Below are 24,873 nucleotides of genomic sequence, written 5' to 3'. Positions count from 1 at the left end.
CTGTGAATCAGCTGGTCAAGTGCTGGCCTGACATGCACAAAGCCCTGAGTTTCATCCCTGATACCATATTGACCAGGCATGGTAGCACATGGACAGTGGAGACTGGAGTACCAGAAGTTCAAGGTCTTTGTTAGTTACATAGCAACTGGAGGCCAACATGGGATGCATGTGATCTTGTTCTCAAAAAAAAAGGGGAAGGGATGTCAGGTAAGGGTCAATTACAATATCACCTTTGAAATAGCCCTGATTACGTTCTCACCCTGTAGCTGCATACAGTCACCACAGTTGCTCTTTTTGTTCTGCCTACACATGATTCAGAATGGAACCACAAGCCTTAACTTCAGTTTTCTCATGGTCTTTCCCACTGTTCTTTTTATAGAACTGTTGGTACACATTCCCAGTCTTAGTTAGGGTTTTACTGCTATAAAGAGATACCATGACCAAGGCTACTCTTATAAGGACAACATTTAATTGGGGCTGTCTTACAGGTTCAGAGGTTCAGTCCGTTATCATCAAGGCAGGAGCATGGCAGCATCTAGGCACGCATGGTGCAGGAGGAGCTGAGAGTTCTACATCTTCATCTGAAGGCTGCTAGCAGCATACTAACTTCTAGGCAGCTAGGATGAGGGTCTTAAAGCCACACCCACAGTGACACACCTACTCCAACAAGGCCATACCTACTCCATCAAGGCCACACCTCCAAATAGTGCTACTCCCTGGACCAGGCATATTCAAACCATCACACCCACATACTTTCTTCCTCCCTTCTTTTTTTTTTTTTTTGAGACAGGGTTTTTCCATAATTATGCACCCTTGGCTGTCCCGGAACTTGATCTAGAGCAGGCTGGCCTTGAACTCTGAGCTCTATCTGCCTCTGCCTCCCGAGTGCTTGCATTAAAGGCATGCACACACTTTTAAATACGGGTTTAGGCATGTGGTGTGTGATGCTAGGAGCTGATGTGAGAGGCAGCACACACTAGAGGGCACCTGAGCATCACCATCTGGCTTGGGCTCTGTCTGCACCTACTGAGTATTTGAAACTCATTAGCATCGGAGTCCCAAATTTATGACCTACCATTAACGGGAATTGTGTTCAGAAATTGTCCTTCTATCTTGATTTCGATAGACTTTGAAGATGAAGGTGAGGTTTCGACTGAGTTCAGAAGAGCTCTAAGTGCCTCATCCATGTGATTTGGCTCTTTCCTACTAACATCGTGAAAAGAAATTACAGGTAATTTACAATTGTAAATACAGAAGGGTTATCAATTGTCTGTAGTCCTCAGGACCATGTAAAACCATAAACTGAAGCCACTGCCCAGATCTGTGGACCAACAGCAGGCCAATCAGTCTGAGTATTTACTGAGCACCAACTATGCCCTAGGTTCTCTTTTCTTTACTAAGGATGCAGCAGAAAATAAGGCATATAGAGCCTCTCTCTCCAGGAGCCTGATTTCCATCCATGTGACCCAGACCAGAAACAGGTAGCATCTCATTGAAAACCAAACAAGCTGCATGTACCAAAGTAGTCTCTTGTAGACGCATCACTTGAGCTGAGCCCCAAAGGGATGAATCCAAAAGACAGACACATCAGAGATCTCCCAAGATGTTGACTTGCCCCACCGTGTAGCAGTACCCTTGCATGAGGAACAAATCAATTTGGAGTGGGGGTGGGGTTGTCAAATAAAACCATAAAACTGAAGTAAAACACTATAGGGGAAGTCAGAGAATCGTGGGCTGGATCTCAGCATAAGTCCTTGCCAGGTGTTTGAGCAAGTGACTCTTTGAAACCTTATCTTGCTTATAGGGTCAACAACTTCTCCATTGGAAGACTAGTTGAACACTTTATACAAAGCTCCTGACATATGGTGGACCAGCAGTAAAGGGAAGATATTAGGGCACAGGGCGGGGGGGATGGCTCAACCAGCAAGTACAAGGACCTAAGTTTGTTCCCCAGAATTCCTGTTGGGGGTGGGGAGGACTGGTGATGGTAGTGTGTGCTGAGAAGGAGAAGATAGGGGGTCCCTGAAGCTCATTGGCCAGCCAGCTTAGCCTAATTGGTGACCTTCCAGGCCAGTGAAAGACCCTATGTAAAGAAAAGGAAGGAAGGAAGGAAGGAAGGAAGGAAGGAAGGAAGGAAGGAAGGAAGGAAGGGAAAAAAGAGAAAGAGAGAAGGGAAGAAAGGAAAGAGAGAAAGAAGAGAAGAGAAGAGAAGAGAAGAGAAGGGAAGAAAGGAAAGAGAGAAAGAAGAGAAGAGAAGAGAAGAGAAGAGAAGAGAAGAGAAGAGAAGAGAAGAGAAGAGAAGAGAAGAGAAGAGAAGAGAAGAGAAGAGAAGAGAAGAGAAGAGAAGAAGAGAAGAGAGAGAAGAAAGAAAGAATCCCAGCAGTTGGGAGGCAGAGGCAGGAAGATCTCTAAGTTCAGGACCAGCCAGAGCTACACAGGGAAACCCTGTCTCAAAATAAAAACAAACAAAGGAGGGAGCTGAGAAAGGACACATCCAAGGCTATTCTCTGGCCTCCACATTCACACCTGCATATGCACGTGCACAAATGTCTATGCATGTGTGTACATGTACTCACAGTCCTTTTGCTGTAGGAAAGGAAACTACTTAAGGCACAGGCTCTCCTAAAGGATCTTTTCTTATCTTGAGCAACAATGCCCAGAAATAAAGATAGGATCTCAGGCGACAGAAAGACACAATAGGACATACCTGGTGTGGTTGAGTATGACATGATATCTGTTGTGTATAATGTGACATTTGTGGTATTGCTACTTAAAGATCATCTATAAAGGGGACCCATTTTAGACAGCATTTTTGCTGTTGATGGTGGTATGTCAAAATATCCAGGAGAAAAGCGGCTTGAAGGAAGAGAGGTTTCTATGAAACCAGTTTCTGTCTTGTCATGTAGGAGAGGGTGTGGCAGAACAGAGAAGCTCATTTTATGCTGGTCAGGAAATGGGGGCAGGGATATGTCCCTTCCCCCATTTTATTTCACCCAGACAACCAGCCTATGGGATCAAGACATTCATACTCCAGGCGAGTCTGTCTGTCACTCTTAGTTGAATCTCTTGGAAAATGCTGTCTCATAATTATCCTCAATCAAACTCTGCCCATGCGTTATGGAATGCCTACCATTTTTTATTGTGGTTATCACTTATTGACTGATTGATTTGGCACGTGCTTTGCCACTGTATCATGTGAAGGTCAGAGGACAACTTGTAGGGCTAGAGTCCCTCCTTCTACCATGTGGGTCCCAGGAATCAAACTCAGGTTGTCAGGCTTGGCCACAAGCACCTGTACCACCAAGCGTCTCACTGGCCTTCAAACTTTGCAATCTTATATCCACCTAGTTGGCACATCTCTTTAATAGTTGAGCTTTGATTTAAGATAAGGAACTTATACATAACTTTTGGTCATATACACAGCATTTAATACTTTGATTTTAAATTATAATTTTGCATCATAATCCTTTCAACATTTCCCCTCCTCAAATCTGACCTCTCTAGAGGTCTGCTTGGCTACAATTCTGATTATTTCTCTATTATCTTTTTGTTTATTTGAAGTCTCACTGTATTACCCTGACTGGCCTTGAATTTACAGAGATCCACCTGCTTCTGTATAAACCCAGCATGGTGGCACACACTTGTTACCCCAGCACTTGGGAGACATAAGCAGTCAAGAGTTCAAAGCCATCCTCAGATACCCTGAGCTATCTTGTCCAACTGGGCTACAGAAGATGATGTCTCACCACCACCACCACCACCCCAAAAAAACAAAAAACAAACAAAAACAAGACCCCACAAATATTGACTTTCTACAGCAGATTCAGGGTTACTGGGATGCCCAAATGGACATTCCATGTGTGGAAGCTTTTATGTCACATAGTCCCTATATGATGTATTTGTTATTGAATGCTAAGATGAACTTACAGTTTCCTATTGAGAAGACTAGCATCCAAGTACTAAATTGCTCTTCTTTCCATGGGTGCTAATTAAGGGAAGCATTGAGTTCTCTGTAAGATCTAGCTTTCTCTTATTTAAATTGTGATCACCTTTTTATAACTGTACTTGGAAGCATGGACTCCACTCATAGAATAGTTCCATTTAGCGCTGCTTTTGAGATCTGGCTCTACGGTGCTTGCAGAAGCTATTCTTCCGCCCAGCAGGGACTCCAGGGCTGTTCATTGACTGATAGATTTTCTTATTTTGTCCTATACCAACACAAGAGCACTTACTTATGACTGTGTAATTCCAATTGAACTTTATAGTTTTTTCAATATGAGACATTTCCGAGGCATCCTTCTGGTGGGCCCTGCTCAGCACTCTAGAGTGACACTTCATTAAATCCACGGGGCTAAAGATGGATCCCTGCAGAAGGAAACTTCCCATGTAGCTTAGGCATGCCCATTTGCAAACTGGAAATCGCACACAATTAATCATTCTTAAGGATTAGTCACTTCTAAGTTTTCAAAAATGTCCCCATCACTTTGGCTAATTCTGTGATGTCTTACATCACAGGGCACACTGCATGAGTTGAATCAAAGTCAGAAGCAGTGTACATGACATTTTTGTCATTTGTATTAAATGACCCAGGCTGCCGGGACTCTGTGGACATGTCATGGCATTGTGTGCATGTCTCCTCCTGATATCCTATGGAAGAGAAGGAGACAGACAGGTAATCAACCCGAACTCTCTAGAAACTGGTCTACAGACTGGGAATCGCTAATCCCAGACACCAATTCTGAAACATTCCCAAATCCAAAACGTTTGAGCCACCAGAAAATTCTACACCTAATCTCTAATGGTGAGGGGAAGAGAAAAGAGAAAAGAAGGGATGGGAGTCGGGGGGAAGAGACAGAGACTGACTATGTAAGTAGAAGGGGTGGACAATAGACACAATGCATTAGCAGTAAGGGAGAAATGAAGCAGAGAAGATATCAAAAGCTTTGCCAAGGTGGGGGAAATCCCAATTTAAACTAGGTCACGTGGCAGTCTCTCTCTCTCTCTCTGAGGATATGGAGGCCATGAGAAAACATGCCACACATATTTGGGGATGATGATGGGGATGATGATACATGGGGAAGGGATAACCGTGAGAGGTTGAGGGGCAGAAGGACCAGTGGCCCCGGGGCACAGTGAGCAAGAGTGGGAGACAAGACGGAGCCCTACTCTTCACCCCCATTTTATTGGCAGTTCACTGCCTGGGTTTGATATAAACCACAAACCTGCTTGAGTAATTAAATAATTTTAACTGTCCCTCAATATCCATAGGGGGACCTTGGTCAGACACTAAAATCTTCCAGTCCCTCTATTACACGGTGAGGTATTTGTGTGAACACTGTGTGAGTCCTCATGTGAACTGTCAGACAGCTCTTGTTTACACTACACACCTCACAATCGCTATTATGCTGTATTATTCTGGGGGTGATAGGGTCTGGGTCTGGAGTCTGGACATGCTCAGTGTTGGTGTATTGTGTGTGTTTGTATGTGTTTTAAACAGAACAAACAAAAAACATGGTCAGCTGGATATTTGCTTGGTCTTGTTTGTTGTTTTGCGTTTCTTTCTTTGAGGTACTAGGGATTAAACCCATGCTAAGGAAGGACTAAGCCAAGCCCGACCCTGATTTAACCCATGGATGTGGAATCTGTGTAAACAGCTGACTGTATCTATTCTAATGAAGCTGGGATAGCTCAGGGAACATCACGGGTCAAATTTGTCGTCTAGTTCCATTTGTTGGCCATCTCTATGCCAGGCACACTCAGAACCACTAGGAAGTACAAACGCACAATGCCGCGATCTTTACAAGAGGGCAGTCCTGCCATAGCCCCTCTGTTCTGCCCTCACGGAACTGCAGTCAAGAAGGGTGTGATGATTAGGTCTTTATCAACTTGACACAAGCTAGAGTCATTTGAAAGGAGGGAACCTCAATTGAAAAAAATGCCTCCATAAGATCCAGCTGTAGGGCATTTTCTCAATTAGTGATTGATAGAGGAGGGCCCAACCCATAGTGGGTGGTGCCATCCCCTAGGCTTGTGGCTGGATTCTACAAGAAAGCGAGCTGAGCAAGCCAAGGGAAGCAAGCCAGTAAGCAGCACCCTTCCATGGCCTCTGGATTAGCTCCTGCCACCAGGTTTGTGCCCTGTTTGAATCTCTGTCCTAACTTCCTTCAGTGATGAGCAGCTGTGAAACTGTAATCAGAATAAACCCTTTCGTCCCCAAGTTGCTTTTGGTCATAGTGTTTCCTTGCAGCAATGATAGATAACCTTGAGTAAAGCAAAGGGGGGAAAAAACACAAACCAAACAGTGGTTTCTGTTAGGAGAGGGAAAATACAAAGTGTGTTCATGGTTGCTTCATTTGGGAATCAGGGAAGACTTCAGGAGAAAGTTACATTTGGACCAAGGCTGATACTGTAAATAGATAGTACACATCTATAATCCCAGCTACTCCAGAAGCTAAAGCAAGAGGATAGTGAGTTAGAAGCCAGCCTGGGTAACTTCATGAGATGCTGTCTCAGAAAAAAAAAAAAAAAAAAAACATTAAGGATAAGGATCTAGCTTTTCTAGCATACACAAATCCCTAGGTACAATCCTTGATAAAATAAATAAATTCAGGGGGCTGGAGAGATGGCTCAGAGGTTAAGAGCACTAACACACAGGAAGAAATATGGAGACAAAGTGTGAGGCAGAGACTAAAGGAAAGGCCATACAGAGGCTACTCCACCTGGGGATCCATCCCATATACAGCTACCAAACCCAGAGACTATTGTGGATGCTGGGAAGTGCTTGCTGTTGGAAGCCTCATATGGCTGTCTCCTGAGAGGTCCTGCCAAAGCCTGACAAATATAAAGGTGGATGCTCGCAGCCAACCATTGGACTGAGCGTGGGGTTCCTGATAGAGGAGTTGGAGAAGGGACTGAAGAGGCTCTAAAGGGATTTACAGCCCCATGGAGAGAGCAACAGTGTCAACCAACCAGACCCCCACTCCCTCGAGAGCTCCCAGGGACTGGACCACCAACCAAAGAATACACATGTAGGGACCCATAGCTCCGGTGGCATATGTGGCAGAGGATGGCCTTATTGGACATCAGTGGGAGAAGAGGCCCTTGGGCCTGAGGGTATTGAATGCCCCAGTGTAGGGGAATGCCAGGGAGGGAAGACAGGAGTGGGTGGGTGGGAGAGCACTCTCATAGAGGCAGGGGGAGAGGGGATGGGATAGGGGGGTTCTGAAGGGGAGACCTGGAAAGGGGAAAACATTTAAAATGTAAATAAAGGAAATTAAAAAAAAAAAAAAAAAGAGCACTGACTGCTCTTCCAGAGGTCCTGAGTTCAATTCCCAACAACCACATGGTGACTCACAATCTATAGCATGGTCTAGTGCCCTCTTCTGTCATGCAGGCATATATTCAGGCAGAATACTGTGTACATAATAAATAAGTAAATAAATAAATAAGTAAATCTCTTTTAAAATAAATAAATGTAGATAACAAAGTGAAGGGTAGTTTCCAAGCAGAGAATGGTCTTCACACCCAACCAGAAATAATGGTCCATGCAACCATTACTGGGACTTCGAAGTGCTCAGGAAGGAGTGAGGACTCCAGCCTGAAGAAGTGGCTAGGAACCCAAGGTACACGTCTTGCGCACTTGAAAAGATTAAGGGCAATAGAAAGTAAGGAAGTATTTTAAAGTAAGAGACAGTGATGATTTTGTGGGTCTTAACAGCTCCAGAGTCTTCTATTGAAAAGGAACAATAGCCGGGCGTGGTGGCGCACGCCTTTAATCCCAGCACTCGGGAGGCAGAGGCAGGCGGATTTCTGAGTTCGAGGCCAGCCTGGTCTACAAAGTGAGTGCCAGGACAGCCAGAGCTACACAGAGAAACCCTGTCTCAAAAAACCAAAAAAAAAAAAGAAAAGGAACAATATATATATATTTTTTTTTTCTGGTGATAGTGGCACATGTCTTTGATCCCAGAATTTGGGTGTGTGGCAGAGACAGTGGATTTCTGAGTTTGAGCCAGCCTGGTCTACATAGTGCATTCCAGGACAACCAGCCTGGTCTACAGAGCAAGTTCCAGGACATCCAGAGCTATACTGAGAAACCCTGCCTCAAAAAACAAAACAACAACAACAAAAATACACACACACACAGAAACACACACAGACACACACACACGTCTGTCCCTGATAGTCCTTTCCCCAGGACACTGGACAGTGATGCGAGCACTGCAGGGCTGCATGAGGGTTGCCATAAAGCTGTCTTTGAGCAACCCTGCCTCCCTGCAGAGCCTGCTAACGACAGCTGGGATGCAGCCCTACATTGGCACCAATACTACTGAGAACCTCTCAGTTGTTATTGGATAATACTTGAATCCCCGGGCGAGGACACTGCTGCCAATGGGGTAGAACTGCACACTGACAAGGGTGCAGACCTGGAGCCTGCGAATCCAGAGCCAGTCACCTCCTGCCGAAAATGTGCTCCCTGCCTCTGGCGCCATCCCCATTAGCCAGCCTGCAAAGTCCTGGGCTAGTCTCTTTCATGATTCTAAGCCCTCTTCCTCCTCACCCATGGCATATGTGGAAACTAAGTGTTTCCTCCCCACCCCCTCCCATTCCCCCTGGCCTCTGAATAACAATGATGGAAGTCAAAGAAGGGCTTGTTCCAGTGTCAGAAGATCCCGTAGCCATAAAGATTCAGGTACAGTTAAACGACAGGCTGAGTGGACCTCGGAGCCACAGTGGTGGTAGCTGACCGGTGTGGAAACAGTAGTGAAGGGCTTGTATGTGTTAACGTTATCCAGTAGTCAAACGGTATGTGTAGGAAGGAAGATGGAGGGAGATATAAGCAGGGAAAACCCAAGTCTGTTATGACTATGTCCTTACTGACACACTCCATTATCATTTCTTGGTGTCATACTGTTGTCATGTATGACACACACGCCTGTGCTGTGGCTAGGGTGTCCATCCTCAATTCACGCTCAACTGTGTAAGCTCTTTCCGTATCTACAGAGGAAGCCTCTAAAAAATAATGCAGCCCCCCTCCCCCCTCTCTATCTTCCCTTAGTGACTTTGGGTTCAGTGATGGATTTCATTCAGAATAATGCTTCTGCACCATGCATCTGGCACCTAAGCAAGGGTAGGAGTCAGGCAGGTGCCAGATGCATGGTGCAGAAGCAGGTCTTCAGGTCCCAGCTCCTGAGACAGCTGCAGCGTGCCCCTGGAGTGCTCAGCACCCCGCAGACATTAAGGCGTATCCTTAATGACAGTTGGGGTGACAGGTAGAGGCATTTAATCACATTGGAAACACAGACCTGTAATTCCAGCTCTCTGTACGCTGAGGCAGGAAGAGTGGCAGTTTAAAGCCAGCCTGGCTTTAGTAGCCAGACCCTGTCTCCAAAGAAGCCAAAACAAAGATGGTAACATTTTATTCTGTATGTGTGATAATATTGTCCTGAGTGTGTTTAGTGTTCTGAGGTTCCTTCAAATGAGAAGATTGAAGACTTTTTTTTTTAATTGTTTTGGGCTTTATGTGTATGCTGTGTTTGACTTTGGTATAACATCTTGTCATGTAGCCCAGGCTGGTCTTGTACTTTTAGCCCAGGCTATCTTCAAAGTGGCTTTTTTTTTCCTGCTCCTACCTCCTGAGTGCTGGGATCACAAGGTACGCTGCCACTGTACTCTGCGGAGATCATTATTTATTATTTTTGACTGTTCTGTATATGGGTCTTTGCCTACATGTATGTCCAGGCAACACTCGTGTGTTCGTTCCAGCAGATGCCAGAAAAAAAGCATCAAATTCCCTTGAACTAGAGTTGCAGTCCATTGTAAACCCTTATGTGGTTCCTGGAAATCTAACCTGGCTCTTCTGGAATAGTAGCTGGTGCTGCTAACTGCTGAGCATTGTAGTTTTAAAAATAAAGTGGGGGCTGGTGAGATGGCTCAGTGGGTAAGAGCACCCGACTGCTCTTCCAAAGGTCCAGAGTTCAAATCCCAGCAACCACATGGTGGCTAACAACCATCCGTAACGAGATCTGGCGCCCTCTTCTGGAGTGTCTGAAGACAGCTACAGTGTACTTACATATAATAAATAAATAAATCTAAAAAAAAAAAAAAAGAAAAATAAAGTGATTTTCTTCTCTGAAAAAAAAAAAAAGAATAGAGGCAGGCTGGCGACAGAGTCCAAATATTCTGTGTGTGTTGTCTCTAAGCAGCTGAAAAACACAAAACCCTTTGATAATTTAAGCAGCCATGCTGAGTGTCAGCCAAGTCACCTCCTAGTAGTAGAATCTCAATCAGTCTCTGTTTTGCTGGCCATGGAAACATGATCAGGTGTAAAACAACGCAGGGTGAAGGCATCAGGAATGTGCCAGGAGTAAGTGCTTGCAAGCACTCGTTAGCCAAACAAATAATGAAACCCTCACTAGACCCAGTGATTACGCCCAAAGTGGGAGTGTGAGTAGCTGATATATCAGAACATTTAAAAAATAAATAAAAACAAAGAAACGAACAAAAACCCTGACTGTGGGTTGGCAAGGTGCCTCGCCAGGTAAAAAGGCTTCCGGCCAAGCCTGATGACCTGAATTTGACACTCAGGGTCCATGTGGTGAGCAGAAAGGACAAAGTCCTCAAGTTGTTCTCTGCCCTTGGCATGTGCACTGTAGCATCCATATCACACATGTATGCATGCACACACATGTATGCATGCACACACATGCATGCATGCACACATACACACACAGACACATTTACATACAATAATAAAATATTTCTTTGATCTGACACCTTGGCTTATTTAATTTGGGCATGTGGCTAGTTGCCAGTTACATTTGTACTAGGAGCATGCATAGCAAAGCCTTCTCAACTAACTCGAAGCTTCCTGTGGCAGATATCACGCCATATAGACAGTAGCAAAGGCAGGAGACAAGGGGAGACAAGGGCACAGCCTGCAGTGATAACTTTCTAATATTAGTGTGTTTGCGAAGCATGTGTTGATGTGTGTTATGCAAATCTGCTGTGTCACACGGCTCTGGGCGAAGCCTTGGCTCTGCTCTCAGCGGCGCCATCCGATTCTCTAAGAACCCGATGTGTTTCTTTGAGAGGGAAGCCGCAGCCCAGTCTAGCTCAGCTGTCCTCGATCTGAGTTGCTTTCCTCCCTACAAACCCTCACTTCAAAGCAAGGAACATAATGTACAATTTTTTAATGGCTCTAGACCCAGGCACTCAGACTCTCTGCTCTTCGCCTTACCTCAGTGTAAACACCTAATCAAGATTGCCTGCGCTTCAACAATAGCAGCCAAATGCAATTTGAGAACCACAAGCCTTTGAAGTCCTCCCTGCAAAGGCCGGTTTTCTAGTCTGGGATAATGACATGCCATGATTGCTGTCTTTGTTGTATCTTTTCAGTACAGAAGCAATTATAGGCCCCAATTTAACAGAATAGACATTACACAGCTTACGATGCTCAAAATGCAATTTCATTTGATCATTTTCTCGATTTGATTGGTATTAATAGAATGGTTCACAAAAAAAAAAAAGAAAGAAAGAAAGAAAAAGAAAAAAATAGATGGCAGAGGTTGTGTCCCACTCCACTTTCAAAGAGCTAATGTAGAAGTATGTTTTACCTGCCCAGCGAGCTCTCTGGGGTGATTCAGCCAAGCTTCACCAAAATATTGTGCACAAAAACACTGTGTGTCCTTCACTCCCTGGCAAAAGAGGCAGCCAATGCTTGATTAGCAATATGTGAAGTTTTTGACAGAACTATGCAAGCATGGTTGTTGTCTTAGGGTTTTACTGAGGTGAGCAGACACCATGACCAAGGCAACTCTTATAAGGACAACATTTAATTGGGGCTGGCTTACAGGTTCAGAGGTTCAGTCCATTATCATCAAGGTAGGAACATGGCAGCATCCAGGCAGGCATGGTGCAGGAGGAAGTGAGAGTTCTATGTCTTCATCTAAGGCTGCTAGCAGAATACTGACTTCCAGGCAGTCAGGACTAGGGTATTAAAGCCCATGCCCACAGTGACACACCTACTCCAACAAGGCACGCCTCCTAATAGTGTATGCTCCTCACCCAAGCATATACTAACCATCACAGTTGTCAATAGAAAACTAATGTCACCAATGATAAACCCCATAACCTAAAACACATCTTATGTTTCTCTTTGCCTTTGCAAAAGCTAGAGAATCTGCCTCCTATTGGTCATCTCTCCTGTTCCCTCCAGAAGACATGTTAAGCCTTTTTTCAAGATTAAAAGAGTATCCTTGCCTGCTTAGTCGCCCTAGTTAGAATTTTTCCTTCTCTTCATTTCTCATCAGAGTTGATTTTTCTTTTAACCAAGTCAGGTTTCTGTTTAACATCATGATAATGGTAGCCAGGCACGGACATACGTTCTTGAAATTCCAGTGCTCTGGAAGCTGAGACAGCAGGATGATAGCCAGCCTGGCCTAGTACATAACAAGACCCTGTCTCAAACATTAAAAAACAAAAACCAGAAACATTTGCAATGATGCCCTAACTGTGATTCAGGGTGCTTCTGGGAACAGTTATATAAGGGGAGCCCTGATGCAAATTTGGGGAGTAGTTCTTAGCCTTCTTTGAGCATTCTAAAGTTTAGACTATTTCATGATGTGAGGGCATCCACTTGCAGAAGAGGTTGTTCATTCAGAAGTAGATGATCATGCCCAGTTAGAAGGTAGCCATAGTTGAACAGTACATTTTTTTTCCATCTGTATTTTAGGATTAAAAATTAAAAGTTGTTTTTTTTTTCCTTTCTTCTTACTTTCAGATCAACTTTTTTAAAAAAATTATTATTATTATTGTGTATGTATGTGTGTGATGAATGAGTATGCCACATGTGTGCACCCGTGTACATGTATGTGGAGGCCGGAGGAGAACTTTGCAAGGTAAGTCTCACCTTCCGCCTTTATTTACATGCAAGGTTGCTAAACATACACAGCAAATGGCACCCACTACACCAGTGGTTCTCAACTTGTGGGTCGCTGCCCCTTTGCCAACCCTCTAGCTCCAAAACTATTTTCATCATGGTTAATCACAGTAGCAAAATTACAGTTATGAAGTAGCAATGACACCAACGTTATGGCTGGGGAGGTCACCACAACATGAGGAACTGTATTCAAGGGTTGCCATATCAGGAAGGTTGAGAGCCACTGCATCTGCGCCATCTCACCAGTCCCAGATCAACTTTCAATTTCTAAGCTTCCACATTTCTATCTTCCTTTCCTGGTGTGTGTGTGTGAGTGTGTCTGTCTGTGTGTGTGTGTGTGTGTATGTGTATGTATCTGTCTGTGTGTGTGTATGTTTATATGTGTGTGTGTGTCTGTGTGTGTATGTGTGTGGTAATTCTAATTTAATGAACTTATTAGAGAGAGATGAGGTAAAACAATGCTTACCTTTCTTGAACTAAATGTGCCATCCTGAATGGAAAGGGGTGAGACTGTCTTCAATGTCAAATGTTCCCTTAGCACAAAATAATCAACAAACACATTTCCCTCTTGGTATCCAATAAGCATCCGCCCCCCACTGATAAACACAAGCAGCAGAGGGAGAATCTGAACTCAAGCCTGTCAGATCCAGTCCCTACCATCCTGCATTCATGCACGTGCCCCACCCCCCACTCCACAGCCACCACAGGAAATTGAACAAGATAAGAAAGTGCAAAGCCCTAAAGTTACATTTAAAGACTGGATTGCATCCATTCAGAAGGGAAGAGACTTGGCATATTATAGGCGAGGAAGCAGACAGCAGTCACCAGAACCTAACTGGAGTGGTCGGTGTGTCACAGTGAGAATGGATGACCAGTCTTGAGACAGAAACAGTAGGAAGAATGTATAAGAGAGACTTCTGAGTCAGTTGGACACTGCCAGCCAGGAGATGCGGGCAGACTGGATGAATAGAATTAGAGTAGAATTAGAGTAGTTAGATTAGAATCCTTCTTCTCCTTCTTCTTTAGGGTTCCCCTGGTTTCATCTAGTGTTTGGCTGTGGGTCTCTGCATCTGCACCTATCAATTGCTGGATGATGTCCCTCAACAACAAGGCTAGTATCGATCTGAGAGTATAGCAGGTCATTAGGAATCATTTCGGTGACTTTGCTTTTTTAGCCAGTCATATTTGGTTCTATCTTGAGACTCTGGGCTGACCAGCCTCTGGTTCTTGTTCGTCTACACGGTGTCAGGTGTGGGCTCCCCTCTCTTGGTGTGGGCTTTAAGCTGGACCAGTCATTGGTTGGCCACTCCCACAACTTCTGCTCCACTGTTAGCCTTGCACATCTTGCAGGCAGAACATACTATAGGTGGAAGGGCTTATGGCTGGGTTGGTGTCCCAGTTCCCACTGCAGGGAGCCTTGCCCGATTATAGAAGATGGCTGGATCTTGATATGAAACAAAGACCCAAAATTCTTGAGAAAACAGATAGAAAAGGAGAGATCTGTTTTACGTATGGTTTCAGAGGTTCGTTATGTAATAGTTTTGGTTAATTTGGGTCCGTTGATCCCGCGCTGATGGCCCAGGATATCATGGTGATAGCATATGGAGGAAAATACTATTTACATTAAGTAATCAGGAAGCGGACCCAGTGTGGCCTTCAAAGGCAAACTCCCAGTGCCTTGTGTTCTCCAGCTACGACCCCACCTCCTAAAGTTTCCACCACCTCCCACCATCTCTCCATCCCCCTGCCTCAGCTTCCCAAGCAGGGAATGACAGGTGTGCCCCACCGCAGCTGCTCAACTGTGTGGGCACAATTAAAGTAGGCTAAGCTGAGCTGTGGTGTTTAGGTGTATGTCTTGGTTAGGGTATACGCTCCTATGATAGAAACACCTTGACCAACAACTCTCTGTCAGCAAAGGAAGTCAGGACAGGAACTTAAGGCAAGAAGCCGAAGGCAGGAATGAAGCACAGGCCACAGCACAATCCTGCTTTCTGGCTTGCTCAGTTTGCTTTCTTTTAAGACTTTCAGCACAATGGTGACACTACTCACAGTGGGCTGGGCCCTCCCACATCAATCATCAAGCAAGAAAATGGTCAATCTGGTGGGAGCATTTTCTCAACTGAGATTTTCTCTTTCCAAAAGGCTCTAGCTTATGCATGAAGTTGACTAAAACTAGTCGGCATGGATATTAAATACATTTTTTAAAATTTATGATACCTTTATCAAGACATAGTCCCCATTGTAGGTAAAGGGTATGGCATCATGTGTCTGTTGATGGGGTCACTTGTTCCTTGCAGTATTCTGTTCTAATGACTGCCCTAAGGTGATTACTGACAAGGTATGGGACATTTAAACAAGGAGTATTTGGACCTCAAGTCACCCTTTCTTTCTCCATGCCTGCAAGAGAGAACCCTTTATTTTCATCTTCCCTGAGAGAAGCCCAGTTCCCTCTAATGACTTTTATCCCAGGTAGCCCTTGAAATCTCAGATATTGAAGGCTTGGTCCCCACACAATGGTGCCATTGGGAGATGGTGTAAATTTTAGGAGCTAGGGACCAGTTTGAGGAAGTAAGCCACAGGTTGTGCCCTTGAAGAGCACACTTTGATATCAGCCCCTTCCCCTGTGTCTACTGCTTCCAGGCTGCTGTACGCTAAACCATTCTCCACCATGATGTTCTGCCTTACCCCAGGCCCCAAAACAACAGAGCTAAGTGACCATGGGCTGAACCCTCTGCAATCGTTATATTCTCTTTACAACCATGAACGAAAATAAATGCTTCCTCCTTTGAAACTGTTTGTCTTGGTTTTTTTTTTTTCGTTTTCTTTTTCTTTCTTTCTTTCTTTTTTTTTTTTTTTTTTTTTTTTTTTTGTCGCAAAGACGAAAGGTTGACTGACATAAGTGCCCGAGAACTGAAATTGACCCTTGCAATAAACCAAACATAAAGCCTGCCTCTGCGGGACCTCTCCCTAGAGTACAGAGAGCGGGGCCCCATGGCTATAAGACTGAAATGAACCCACTTAGGATGCAGTATACGCCACTTACCATCCTGTGTGTTTTATCCTCTTAGATTTCCTACCCCATCAGAGATACTGACAAGATGACTGTCCAGAATGACAAAGAAGTCGAAAACACTTTCATGGATCCTGAGGACAAATGGCATCAGAGAGCAAAGCAGCTCAAGGTCACCAGCTAGATTGTGTGTTAAGTGTGCTTCAAGTGAGACTGCTGGATATGAGGAGTAATGTTTGTCACTGAGTTCTTGTTATTTAAGGGTTCTTTTAAGCCTAGAATGCCTACCTACATATGCCGAAGACTGCCTTCTGCCATACCTTGTATGCTCGCTCCGCCAGCAACCCTAACTGCTTTTGAAAGATCCCCTGTCCTTGAACACCATATTTCACACTCCAAACATACAGAGTCAAAACCTCACAGAAGGAAGGGATGGGGATGTGCAGAGGAAAAAGAATATGTTTCCTTTGGGCATTAATAGGTACCCAGTAGACTCTGGAGACACTGTCCCTGAAGCTGGATAAGATCCCTCAGAACCCTACCAAGCTTACCAACTGGTATCTCAGTATGATGGCTTCCTTCCTGTCCATGGACACTCATACGTGTAGTTGGGGCATGGGTAATTGTCCCACTATTCCTAGAAGAAATAGAAAGGTCATTCTTAGCTGATCATTTCCTGGGTCAGTACATGGAATTATACGGAGTCATTCTTGGAACAGGCTCCATCCCTGCTTAAGGGTGAGCATGGTAGCACATCTTTAATTCCTGTGTTCCAGCACTCATAGGGAGGCAGATGGCCGCAAGTCAGGGGTCAACCTGGTCTACATTGCAAGTTCCAGGCCTGCCAATGCTACACAGTGAGACCTTGTCTCAAGGGCAGTGGGGTGGGGTGGTGAGCCTTTTGAAATCACCAAGCCTAAAGAACCTGCTGGCATCACCAATTAAAGTCATACATGAAGCAACTGTAAAGCTCAAAGCATTAAAGTTCCTCCAAGCATCAGAGAAGTTAGAAAAGGCAGACATCTTAAACTCTCTCTTGTCTTCACCAGGTCTCCAGGCTACTGATAGAATTGAAATAAGTTAATAAATCAAGTCACTCACTCAGAGTTTCCTGAAAGCTGATCTCAGGGAGACCACATCAAAACATTAAAAAGATGAGGGCAGAAGTGTCTCCTGGCAATGGGGTGTGGAGAACAGGGTCCACTAGTCGATCTGATAGACAGCCTTGGGTCATCACAGTTCTCGTGTCAGATTCCTATGTCCACTAAGAGCTTCACATCCTGCTGTGACGTCTTCATGGACCTTTCCTGGGACTGTATTGTCCTGCTGCATTCGGTGTTCTTCCGTGGGTCTCACAGGCTTCAGAGGTCCCATTTCACTGGCGTGCCCAAACTGAAGGCATCAGGTCCTCAGAAGCCATGCTGAGGTATGTCCTTAGCCAGGAGACCCTTCCAGGTGGCCTAAGAGAGAAGATCTTCCCAGACCCAGAACAAAAGCAGCAGCAGTGGCATCATGAAATGGCTTAGAGGCCTCACTAACCACCATCAAGTCCCTGTGACCCTCCCTTTCCTCATCTTTCTAAAGAGCTGTACCTTTGGTCTGGTTAACACAGGCTTCCATTTATCTGAAGTTCTTCCTTGCTGGCAGTGAGCGACTTAGTTAATAATTCATGCTGGATGTTTCTCTTTTTTTAAATAATTATTTTTTCATTTCATGTACATGAGTACACTGTAACTATCTTCAGACACACCAGAAGAGGGCCTCCAATCGCATTACAGATGGTTGTGAGCCACTGAGCCATCATTCCAGCCCCCTGGATGTTTCTGAATAATATTAGATAGGGACTAGAGAGATGGTTCAGTGTTTAAGAGCCATGGCTGCTCCTCCAGAGGATCGGGATTCAATTCCCAGCACCAACATGGCAGCTAACAACTATCTCTAATTCCAGTCCTAGGGAATCTGACATCCTCTTCTGGCCTCCATAGACAGCACACACACACACACACACACACACACACACACACACACACACACACACGGTTCATAGACATATATGCAGACAAAATTCACATATACATAAAATAATATTAGATAAAATTTGGAACCTAAGGTCACATTTTTTAAAAAAAACATATTTACTTTATTTATATGAGTACACTTTAGCTTTCTTCAGACACAGCAGAAGAAGACACTGGATCCCATTACAGATGGTTGTGAGCCACCATGTGGTTGCTGGAATTGAACTCAAGACCTGTGGAAGAGCAGTCAGTGCTCTTACCCACTGAGTCATCTCTCCAGCCCTCATATTTTATTTTTAACAAACACAGAAGATAAACAGGGTACAACAGAAAGTTCCCCGGGGCCAGAGGTAATCCTGGAGCCTGGGTAGAACTCTCAGGACCCCAGGGCCCAGCTAGGACAGCTAAGAGCAACAGCGGACTTTATGTTAGAGGAGATGGGGATAAGAGTGTGCATTCTGCTTTCTACTTATGACACATGAGCAGAAGAACCACAAGACAGAAGCAGGCAGGCAATGCCTTTCACAGGGCACACTGTGATGGCACACTATGGGTGACACCCGATGACTAAGGATGAGTCTCACAGTACCACTCTCATCTCAGCTTTAGGCATGGAGAGTCCCCAAAGCTGTGACTCCACATGTGACATGAAAACCTACTGCCATTAAGCCGTTAGTCTGGGTGCATGGAGGGTGTACCAATTGCCAGCGTGGGTAACAAAGGAATCCTAGTGAGAACAGAATGGAATTGCGGATTTCCGTGCTGATGGGGATTAAATAGCCTGAGAATGGCTTTGTATATTAACTTCAGGGGACTCAGGTCTCACCACCTAAAGAGTGACACCTGATGCCTCAATTGTAGGGTAATAAATCTCCAGACAGGGCAGAGATCTCAAGGAGGCTACTTGGAAGGTGAAAGAAATCATATCAAGTCTAGAAATGTCTTGCTTTCTGAGGACTGAAATGACATCTTCAGGCACTTCAGTCTGTGTGAATAGAGGATTTAACACTCAAGACAATTCAGGTTTGGTAAAATGATGGCTCTTTGGCCTTTGTTGACAAAGCACTAGGAGGGCTGCTGTGCTCTGAATCAGCTGCAACAAAGGAGACAACATGGAGAGAGTCAAGCAGCTACCAGGACTTCCCAGAAGAGGAATCTCTCCTGGGGTTGGTTGGTTGGTTATTTTAGTTGGAATAAAAGGAGAAAAATGGGGGAAATGTAAGCCAGGTGATGACTGAAAGCTTGCCTACTTACTCCATTATTATTCCATCATTACTTCATTATTACTCCAGTATTCAGCGAAAGGCTGAACAAATGTTGTGAAGAATGCCATGATTGATCAGTCTGAGTTAAAGTTTATAGATCATAACCAAGAGAGGCTTGTTCAACCTTTACTGGCATGCTGACAGCATGAGGAGAGCCACTGTGTTTTAGTAACACATCTGTCGAATAGCAATCTCTGGGCCAGCAAGATGGCTCAGCAAACGAAGGTGCTTGCAGCCAAGTCTGGCGATATGAATTCTCTCCCTGGGTCCCAATTGGTGGAAGGGGAGAACTGATGTCCCCACATGCACACAAACAAATAAATGTAATAAAAACAAAATCCAAGTAACACTTTTGAGGTCCCACCACAAGGAAGCGTGTACTTGGGGCCATGTCTTTGGAGAGTCTTTTTTACCCATGTGCTCCTCAGTGCAGCTTGATAAACCATGTGGAAGAAAACCTGTTTCTTACCTGGATGCATAGGAGAGGGTTTTGTTTATTTGTTATTTTTGTCAGTTTTTTTTAAGGGGTCGGGGCACTGCAGCTGAAAACTAACCCTTTATAAGAGCCAATGAGAGTCAAAGCATTCCTCAAATGGCTCAAGTCCCAAAGAAAACATGCTGCATTTCAAATAGCAGTCCTTCTTTATAAACACGGATATTACAAGCAATACTGTATATTGCTGTTGTAAGTTTAACAGTCTTGTCCTTAGCATCCTAATGTGGTTCTACTAGAAACAAGGGGTGTTTGACTCTAGCTGCATATGTATCAAAAGATGGCCTAGTCGGCCATCACTGGAAAGAGAGGCCCATTGGACATGCAAACTTTATATGCCCCAGTACAGGGGAACGCCAGGGCCAAAAAGTGGGAATGGGTGCGTAGGGGAGTCGGGGGGGGAGGGTATGGGGGACTTTTGGGATAGCATTGGAAATGTAATTGAGGAAAATATGTAATAAAAAAATTAACATTAAAAAAAAAAAGACCAGGTTCACCTTTAAAAAAAAAAAGAAAGAAAGAAAAGAAACAAGGGGCGTGACTATCACTTGGGGATATGCAGAAGCTCGTGCTGTCAGCCTTGCAGATTATATCGGGGGAGCAAAAGAAAACCTAAAACTGCATGATACGATCCTTCTTCCCCATCAACTAAAACAAATCCAAACAAGAAAAGGCATGCTTTGCCCAGTCTGAGGATCCTCACTGGCATCCAGAGAGCTGCTACCTGACGGCTGCATTTTCCAATTAGCATTGCACAGATGTGGGTCGTGAAGGGTTCTTTTTTACATGTGAGCCCTGAAAGGGGGAAAGGGACATTGCAGTTATATAACACACTGATGCACGTGGTCATCTTACTGCTTCAATAAGCAGTTAATCATTCGTTCCAAAGGTCTCTTTACCCCGTTCATTTTCCACAAAGTAATGAGTGTGCCATTCCTCGGGAAATACTCTTAAATGGCTGCAGGGCACAATTTAGTTACACAGTGTATCTATTGTTCCGGGAGTACATTTTGTTGTTATCGGACTTAGAAAAGCCTGAAGACTTTTTTTTTTTTTTAGAAAAGCTCTGAGATTGAACTCCCCTCCCCCAGATGTTTGATTGCCTAAGTGCAGGCTATATTAGGCAACAGAAAGCAAAAACAACTCTTGTGGTTTTCACGGCCGCCCCACCACGGCTCTGGCTCTTTCATGATCCTCTGAATGAGATCTGATTTGTTTCATCGGGTGAAGAGGTCACTTCTAGCTGCTGACCTGTGTGTGCACGCCGAGCTGATGATCCGAACTGTGAGTCAGATGGAGCTTGTTCCTGGTTGGCACAGGCACACCTCTGGCATCATGTGGGTGGGATTCTGGAAACACTCATAAGCCTGCACCTGTTGGCACTGATCTATATTCTTTCTCTGTGCATCTCTTTGGAGGTGAAGTTTCTCTGCATCTAATTCCCCATTTGGTGGCACCTCCCTATATAGCTTGCCAGTCAGAGACCTAATACAGAGCTGTTTTAAGCTCTCAAGCTCTGTCTGGGCTCACAATCTAACATCTCGACTGCTCACCCTCCAATCACCTACAATTAGGAGAGAACTCCCGTACTCTCTTCTTTCCCATCCATGGTCATGTTCCTAGACATTTTGACCCCAATTTTTAAAAAAAAAAAAGAATTAATTGAAAATTTATGAAGAGTATTCATCTTCTGATCTTGCCTTAACTATATCTTTTTTAGAATTACCAAGAACATCTGTCTCAGTATGAAGATACAAAATCAGGCAATGTCCCAAGAGGTCAGTCTTCCGATGCAGCCAATGGCCAGCAACCTTCCAGAAGAACAGCCAAGGCCAGGGTTCGGAAACAGAGGAAACACCAGAAAGGCCTGAAATCTCTTGGGACAAAAGAGCTTGTTGTCAGTCAAAATAATCAGAATAACCCTTTCCAGCAACCACAGAACCAAAGGCAGACTGCAGATGTCTCAGCAAAGCATGAGCTGGCTGCACAAGCGAACGGTTCTAACCCCAATGCACAGGACGCCAGAACGCTCACCCACAATCCCAAAGTCACCTCCGACTCTTTCGTTCCACCCAAGCAGGCTTTAGACAGAGCTTTATATAAAAACTCCATCTCGGGACTGAACGCTAATAAAAGACGAGGACACAGACGTGAGGAAGAGAGAATTTTGTATCCGCGGCAGCCCATCGACGTGTTTTCTGACGCAGATCTGCAGGACTTTAGTGAACTTCCTCACAGACACGAGTCCCCGAGCCAGAGAGCCCCTCAGTCTGATCACCACATGAACACACACAGGTCAACGAAGACAAAGAAGCCAGCCAAACAACCGCAGGCAGAGACGAAATACAAGAACATAGAGATGCTCTGGTGAGAAGTCTCTTTACATTTTTCAAACTTTTTATTTATTTTTATTTTTTAAAGATTTATTTATTTTATGTATGTACGTACACTGTAGCTGTACAGATGGTTGTGAACCTTCATGTGGTTGTTGGGAATTGAATTTTAGGACCTCTGCTTGTTCTGGTCCACTCCATTCATCCACTCCCTCAGTCCCTGCTCACTCCGGCCCAAAGATTTATTTATTATTATACATAAGTACACTGTAGCTGACTTCAGACACACCAGAAGAGGGCGTCAAATCTCATTACAGATGGTTGTGAACCACCATGTGGTTACTGGGATTTGAACTCAAGACTTTCAGAAGAGCAGTCAATGCTCTTACCCTCTGAGCCATCTCACCAGCCCTAATTTATTTTTATTAATGTACATAGGTTTGTGTGTGTGTGTGTGCACACCTGTGCATAATGTGTGCACATGTATGCATATGAATGATGCACACACACACACACATGAGAGGGAGAGAGAGAGAGAATGCATTATGGAGCATATGTGGAGGTCAGAGACAATGTGTGTATCTGGGGATTAGCTCAGGGACATTAGGACTTGTGTAAGTGATTTTACACAGAGCCATCACAACTGCCTGGAATTTCCTTATCTCAAGTGGTTTTCTCGAGGAGAAATAAGAGGCTTGTGGAGGAAGAAAGGAGAGGAAGAAGGGGACAGTGGAGTCCCTGGGCAGGTGAGGCCACTAACCAACTAAACCCTCCCTTGCCTCAGGTTCCTGCCTGACTTCTGGTAGTCTTCATTCTCTTCCAATTCCCTCTACTGTTTCCATGGTAATGAAGCTAGAAGTTGGAGCAAGGGGGGGAGGGGGGTACAGGGACCCAGGCAAAGTAAATTAACATGCTTAGAAAGATTTGAGTAATGGCTGGAGAAAGTTATCTCCATCCTGAAGTGGCATAGCCTAGAAAAGAGTTTGTAGACACAGACACGCCATCACTTAACAGAAATTACCTAAAAATCCAATGGTGGGAAAAGGTTTAAGGGAAATTGTGATATTTAGTCTCCTGTGACCATTTAACAAGTATGCCTCTGAGGAAATGCTCTTGTAAGAAGAAGGAAATGACCGGGCGTGGTGGCACACGCCTTTAATCCCAGCACTCGAGAGGCAGAGGCAGGCGGATTTCTGAGTTCAAGACCAGCCTGGTCTACAAAGTGAGTTCCAGGACAACCAGGGCTACACAGAGAAACCCTGTCTCGAAAAACCAAAAAAAAAAGAAGAAAGAAGAAGAAGAAGGAGGAGGAGGAGGAGAAGGAGGAAATGAGGTGCAGGGTTACACCCAAGGGCTATAAACTCTACCATCCTAATGTGCACATGGAAGGAAAGCCCACCCAATGGTGAGTGATGGTTATTTCTGACTCAGTAGTTAAGAGCACCTGGGTTTGATTTCCAGCACCCACATAGTGGCTCACAACGATCTGTAACTCCAGTGCCAGAGGATCTGATGCCATCTTCTGCTCTCTGAAGGCATCGAGCATACATGTGGTGTAAGACATACATGTAAACAAAATATCCAGACACATAAAAGTTGTTAGGTATGATGGTGCACCACTTTTATTCCAGCACTCAGGAGGCAGAGGCAGGCATATCTTTATGAATTCAAGGCCAGTCTGGCCTACATAACAGACTCCAAGCCAGCCAAGGCTACATAGTAAGGTCCTGTCATAAATGAATAAGTGAATAAATGAGAACTAAATTCTTTTTTAAAACCTTGAAAAGAAATAGTGGTTATCTCTGGCAAGAGAAATCAAGTTATTTTTCATTCTTTCTTTAGAGTTAGAATTGTTCGAGTTCCCTACAGTGTAGATCCATTACTTCTATAAGCAAGAAAAAGAAAGTCAAGTTTTAAAAGAAATTTCAGGACATCATCCCTGATGCTCCTTAATCAAATGTGTTTTCTGGACACTTGACATGTAATGACTTTGACTTTAAAGCACACAGAAGACACACGCAGTCTGATACCATGGGGCACCTTCAAGGGACTTGTTTTCAAAAATAGAGTGGGGCACAACTTTATAAATTAGAAGGGAGATCAATTCCATACCAGACAGTCTTGGATATACATTTAGTAAGGTTCAGATTCTGCTTCCTGGAGAGTCAGCGATGGTTGGCAAACACTTTCGTCGTCTTCTCTCTGGCTTTGGAGTAATGACTTCTGACCTTTTTATAGTTACAAATAATATTTAAGTTGGGTGTGGTTGTGTGCACCCCTGTCATATCTCACCACGCAGGAGGCTGAGGAAGGAGGATACTGAGTTCAAGGACAGCCTAGGCTGGGTAGTGTTAACCTGACAGCAAACAACAAGTACATCTGTAAGCCTAATGCCTCAAGCTCCAGTCCCACACTCTACCCTCTGACCTCCACACATTACCCTGGAACACACACGTGAATGTCATCATTCATTCGAACATACATGAACACACATGTGCATGCATGCAAACACACTACCCCCACATACACAAAATAAAAGTAAATAATTTTTAGTTTTTAGTAGAAAATTCCTGCCTGTTCCTATTTTTCTTTGCAAAGCACTTCTGTTATAAATGAACTTGTAACTTAATCAAATGTTTCATCAATTCTATAATGTAAGAAAATACATTTCCAGGCTTTTACTGTGGAGCTGTCCTTTTGTTCCTAAAATTAGCCCACCTTGTTGTCATCTTGGTCTTCTCTTTGTTCCTGGTGCTGTTGATGGAACCCAACATTTTCAGCAGGGACTCCACCACACGCTATATCCCCAGCGCTTCA

General features: G+C 44.4%; 1 protein-coding gene across 4 annotated transcripts in view; it reads left to right on the top strand.

Moving 5' to 3' along the window:
• The window catches only part of Jhy (junctional cadherin complex regulator), a 68,289-nt gene that overhangs the window by 31,554 nt on the left and 11,862 nt on the right, over positions 1 to 24,873 (top strand). For all 4 annotated transcript variants that reach the window (XM_029481170.2, XM_029481171.2, XM_021172289.3 and 1 more), the window contains exons 4-5: positions 16,006 to 16,119; positions 21,444 to 22,090. In XM_029481170.2, the coding sequence (XP_029337030.1) occupies positions 16,006 to 16,119; positions 21,444 to 22,090 (761 nt within the window). The remainder of the gene's footprint in view (positions 1 to 16,005; positions 16,120 to 21,443; positions 22,091 to 24,873) is intronic.

Source organism: Mus caroli, unplaced genomic scaffold (genome assembly GCF_978045245.1).
Source record: "Mus caroli unplaced genomic scaffold, Mus_caroli_1 scaffold_11, whole genome shotgun sequence".
Taxonomy (NCBI): domain Eukaryota; kingdom Metazoa; phylum Chordata; class Mammalia; order Rodentia; family Muridae; genus Mus; species Mus caroli.
Note: the sequence above shows the minus strand (reverse complement) of the source record. Positions and strands in the feature narration are given on the sequence as shown.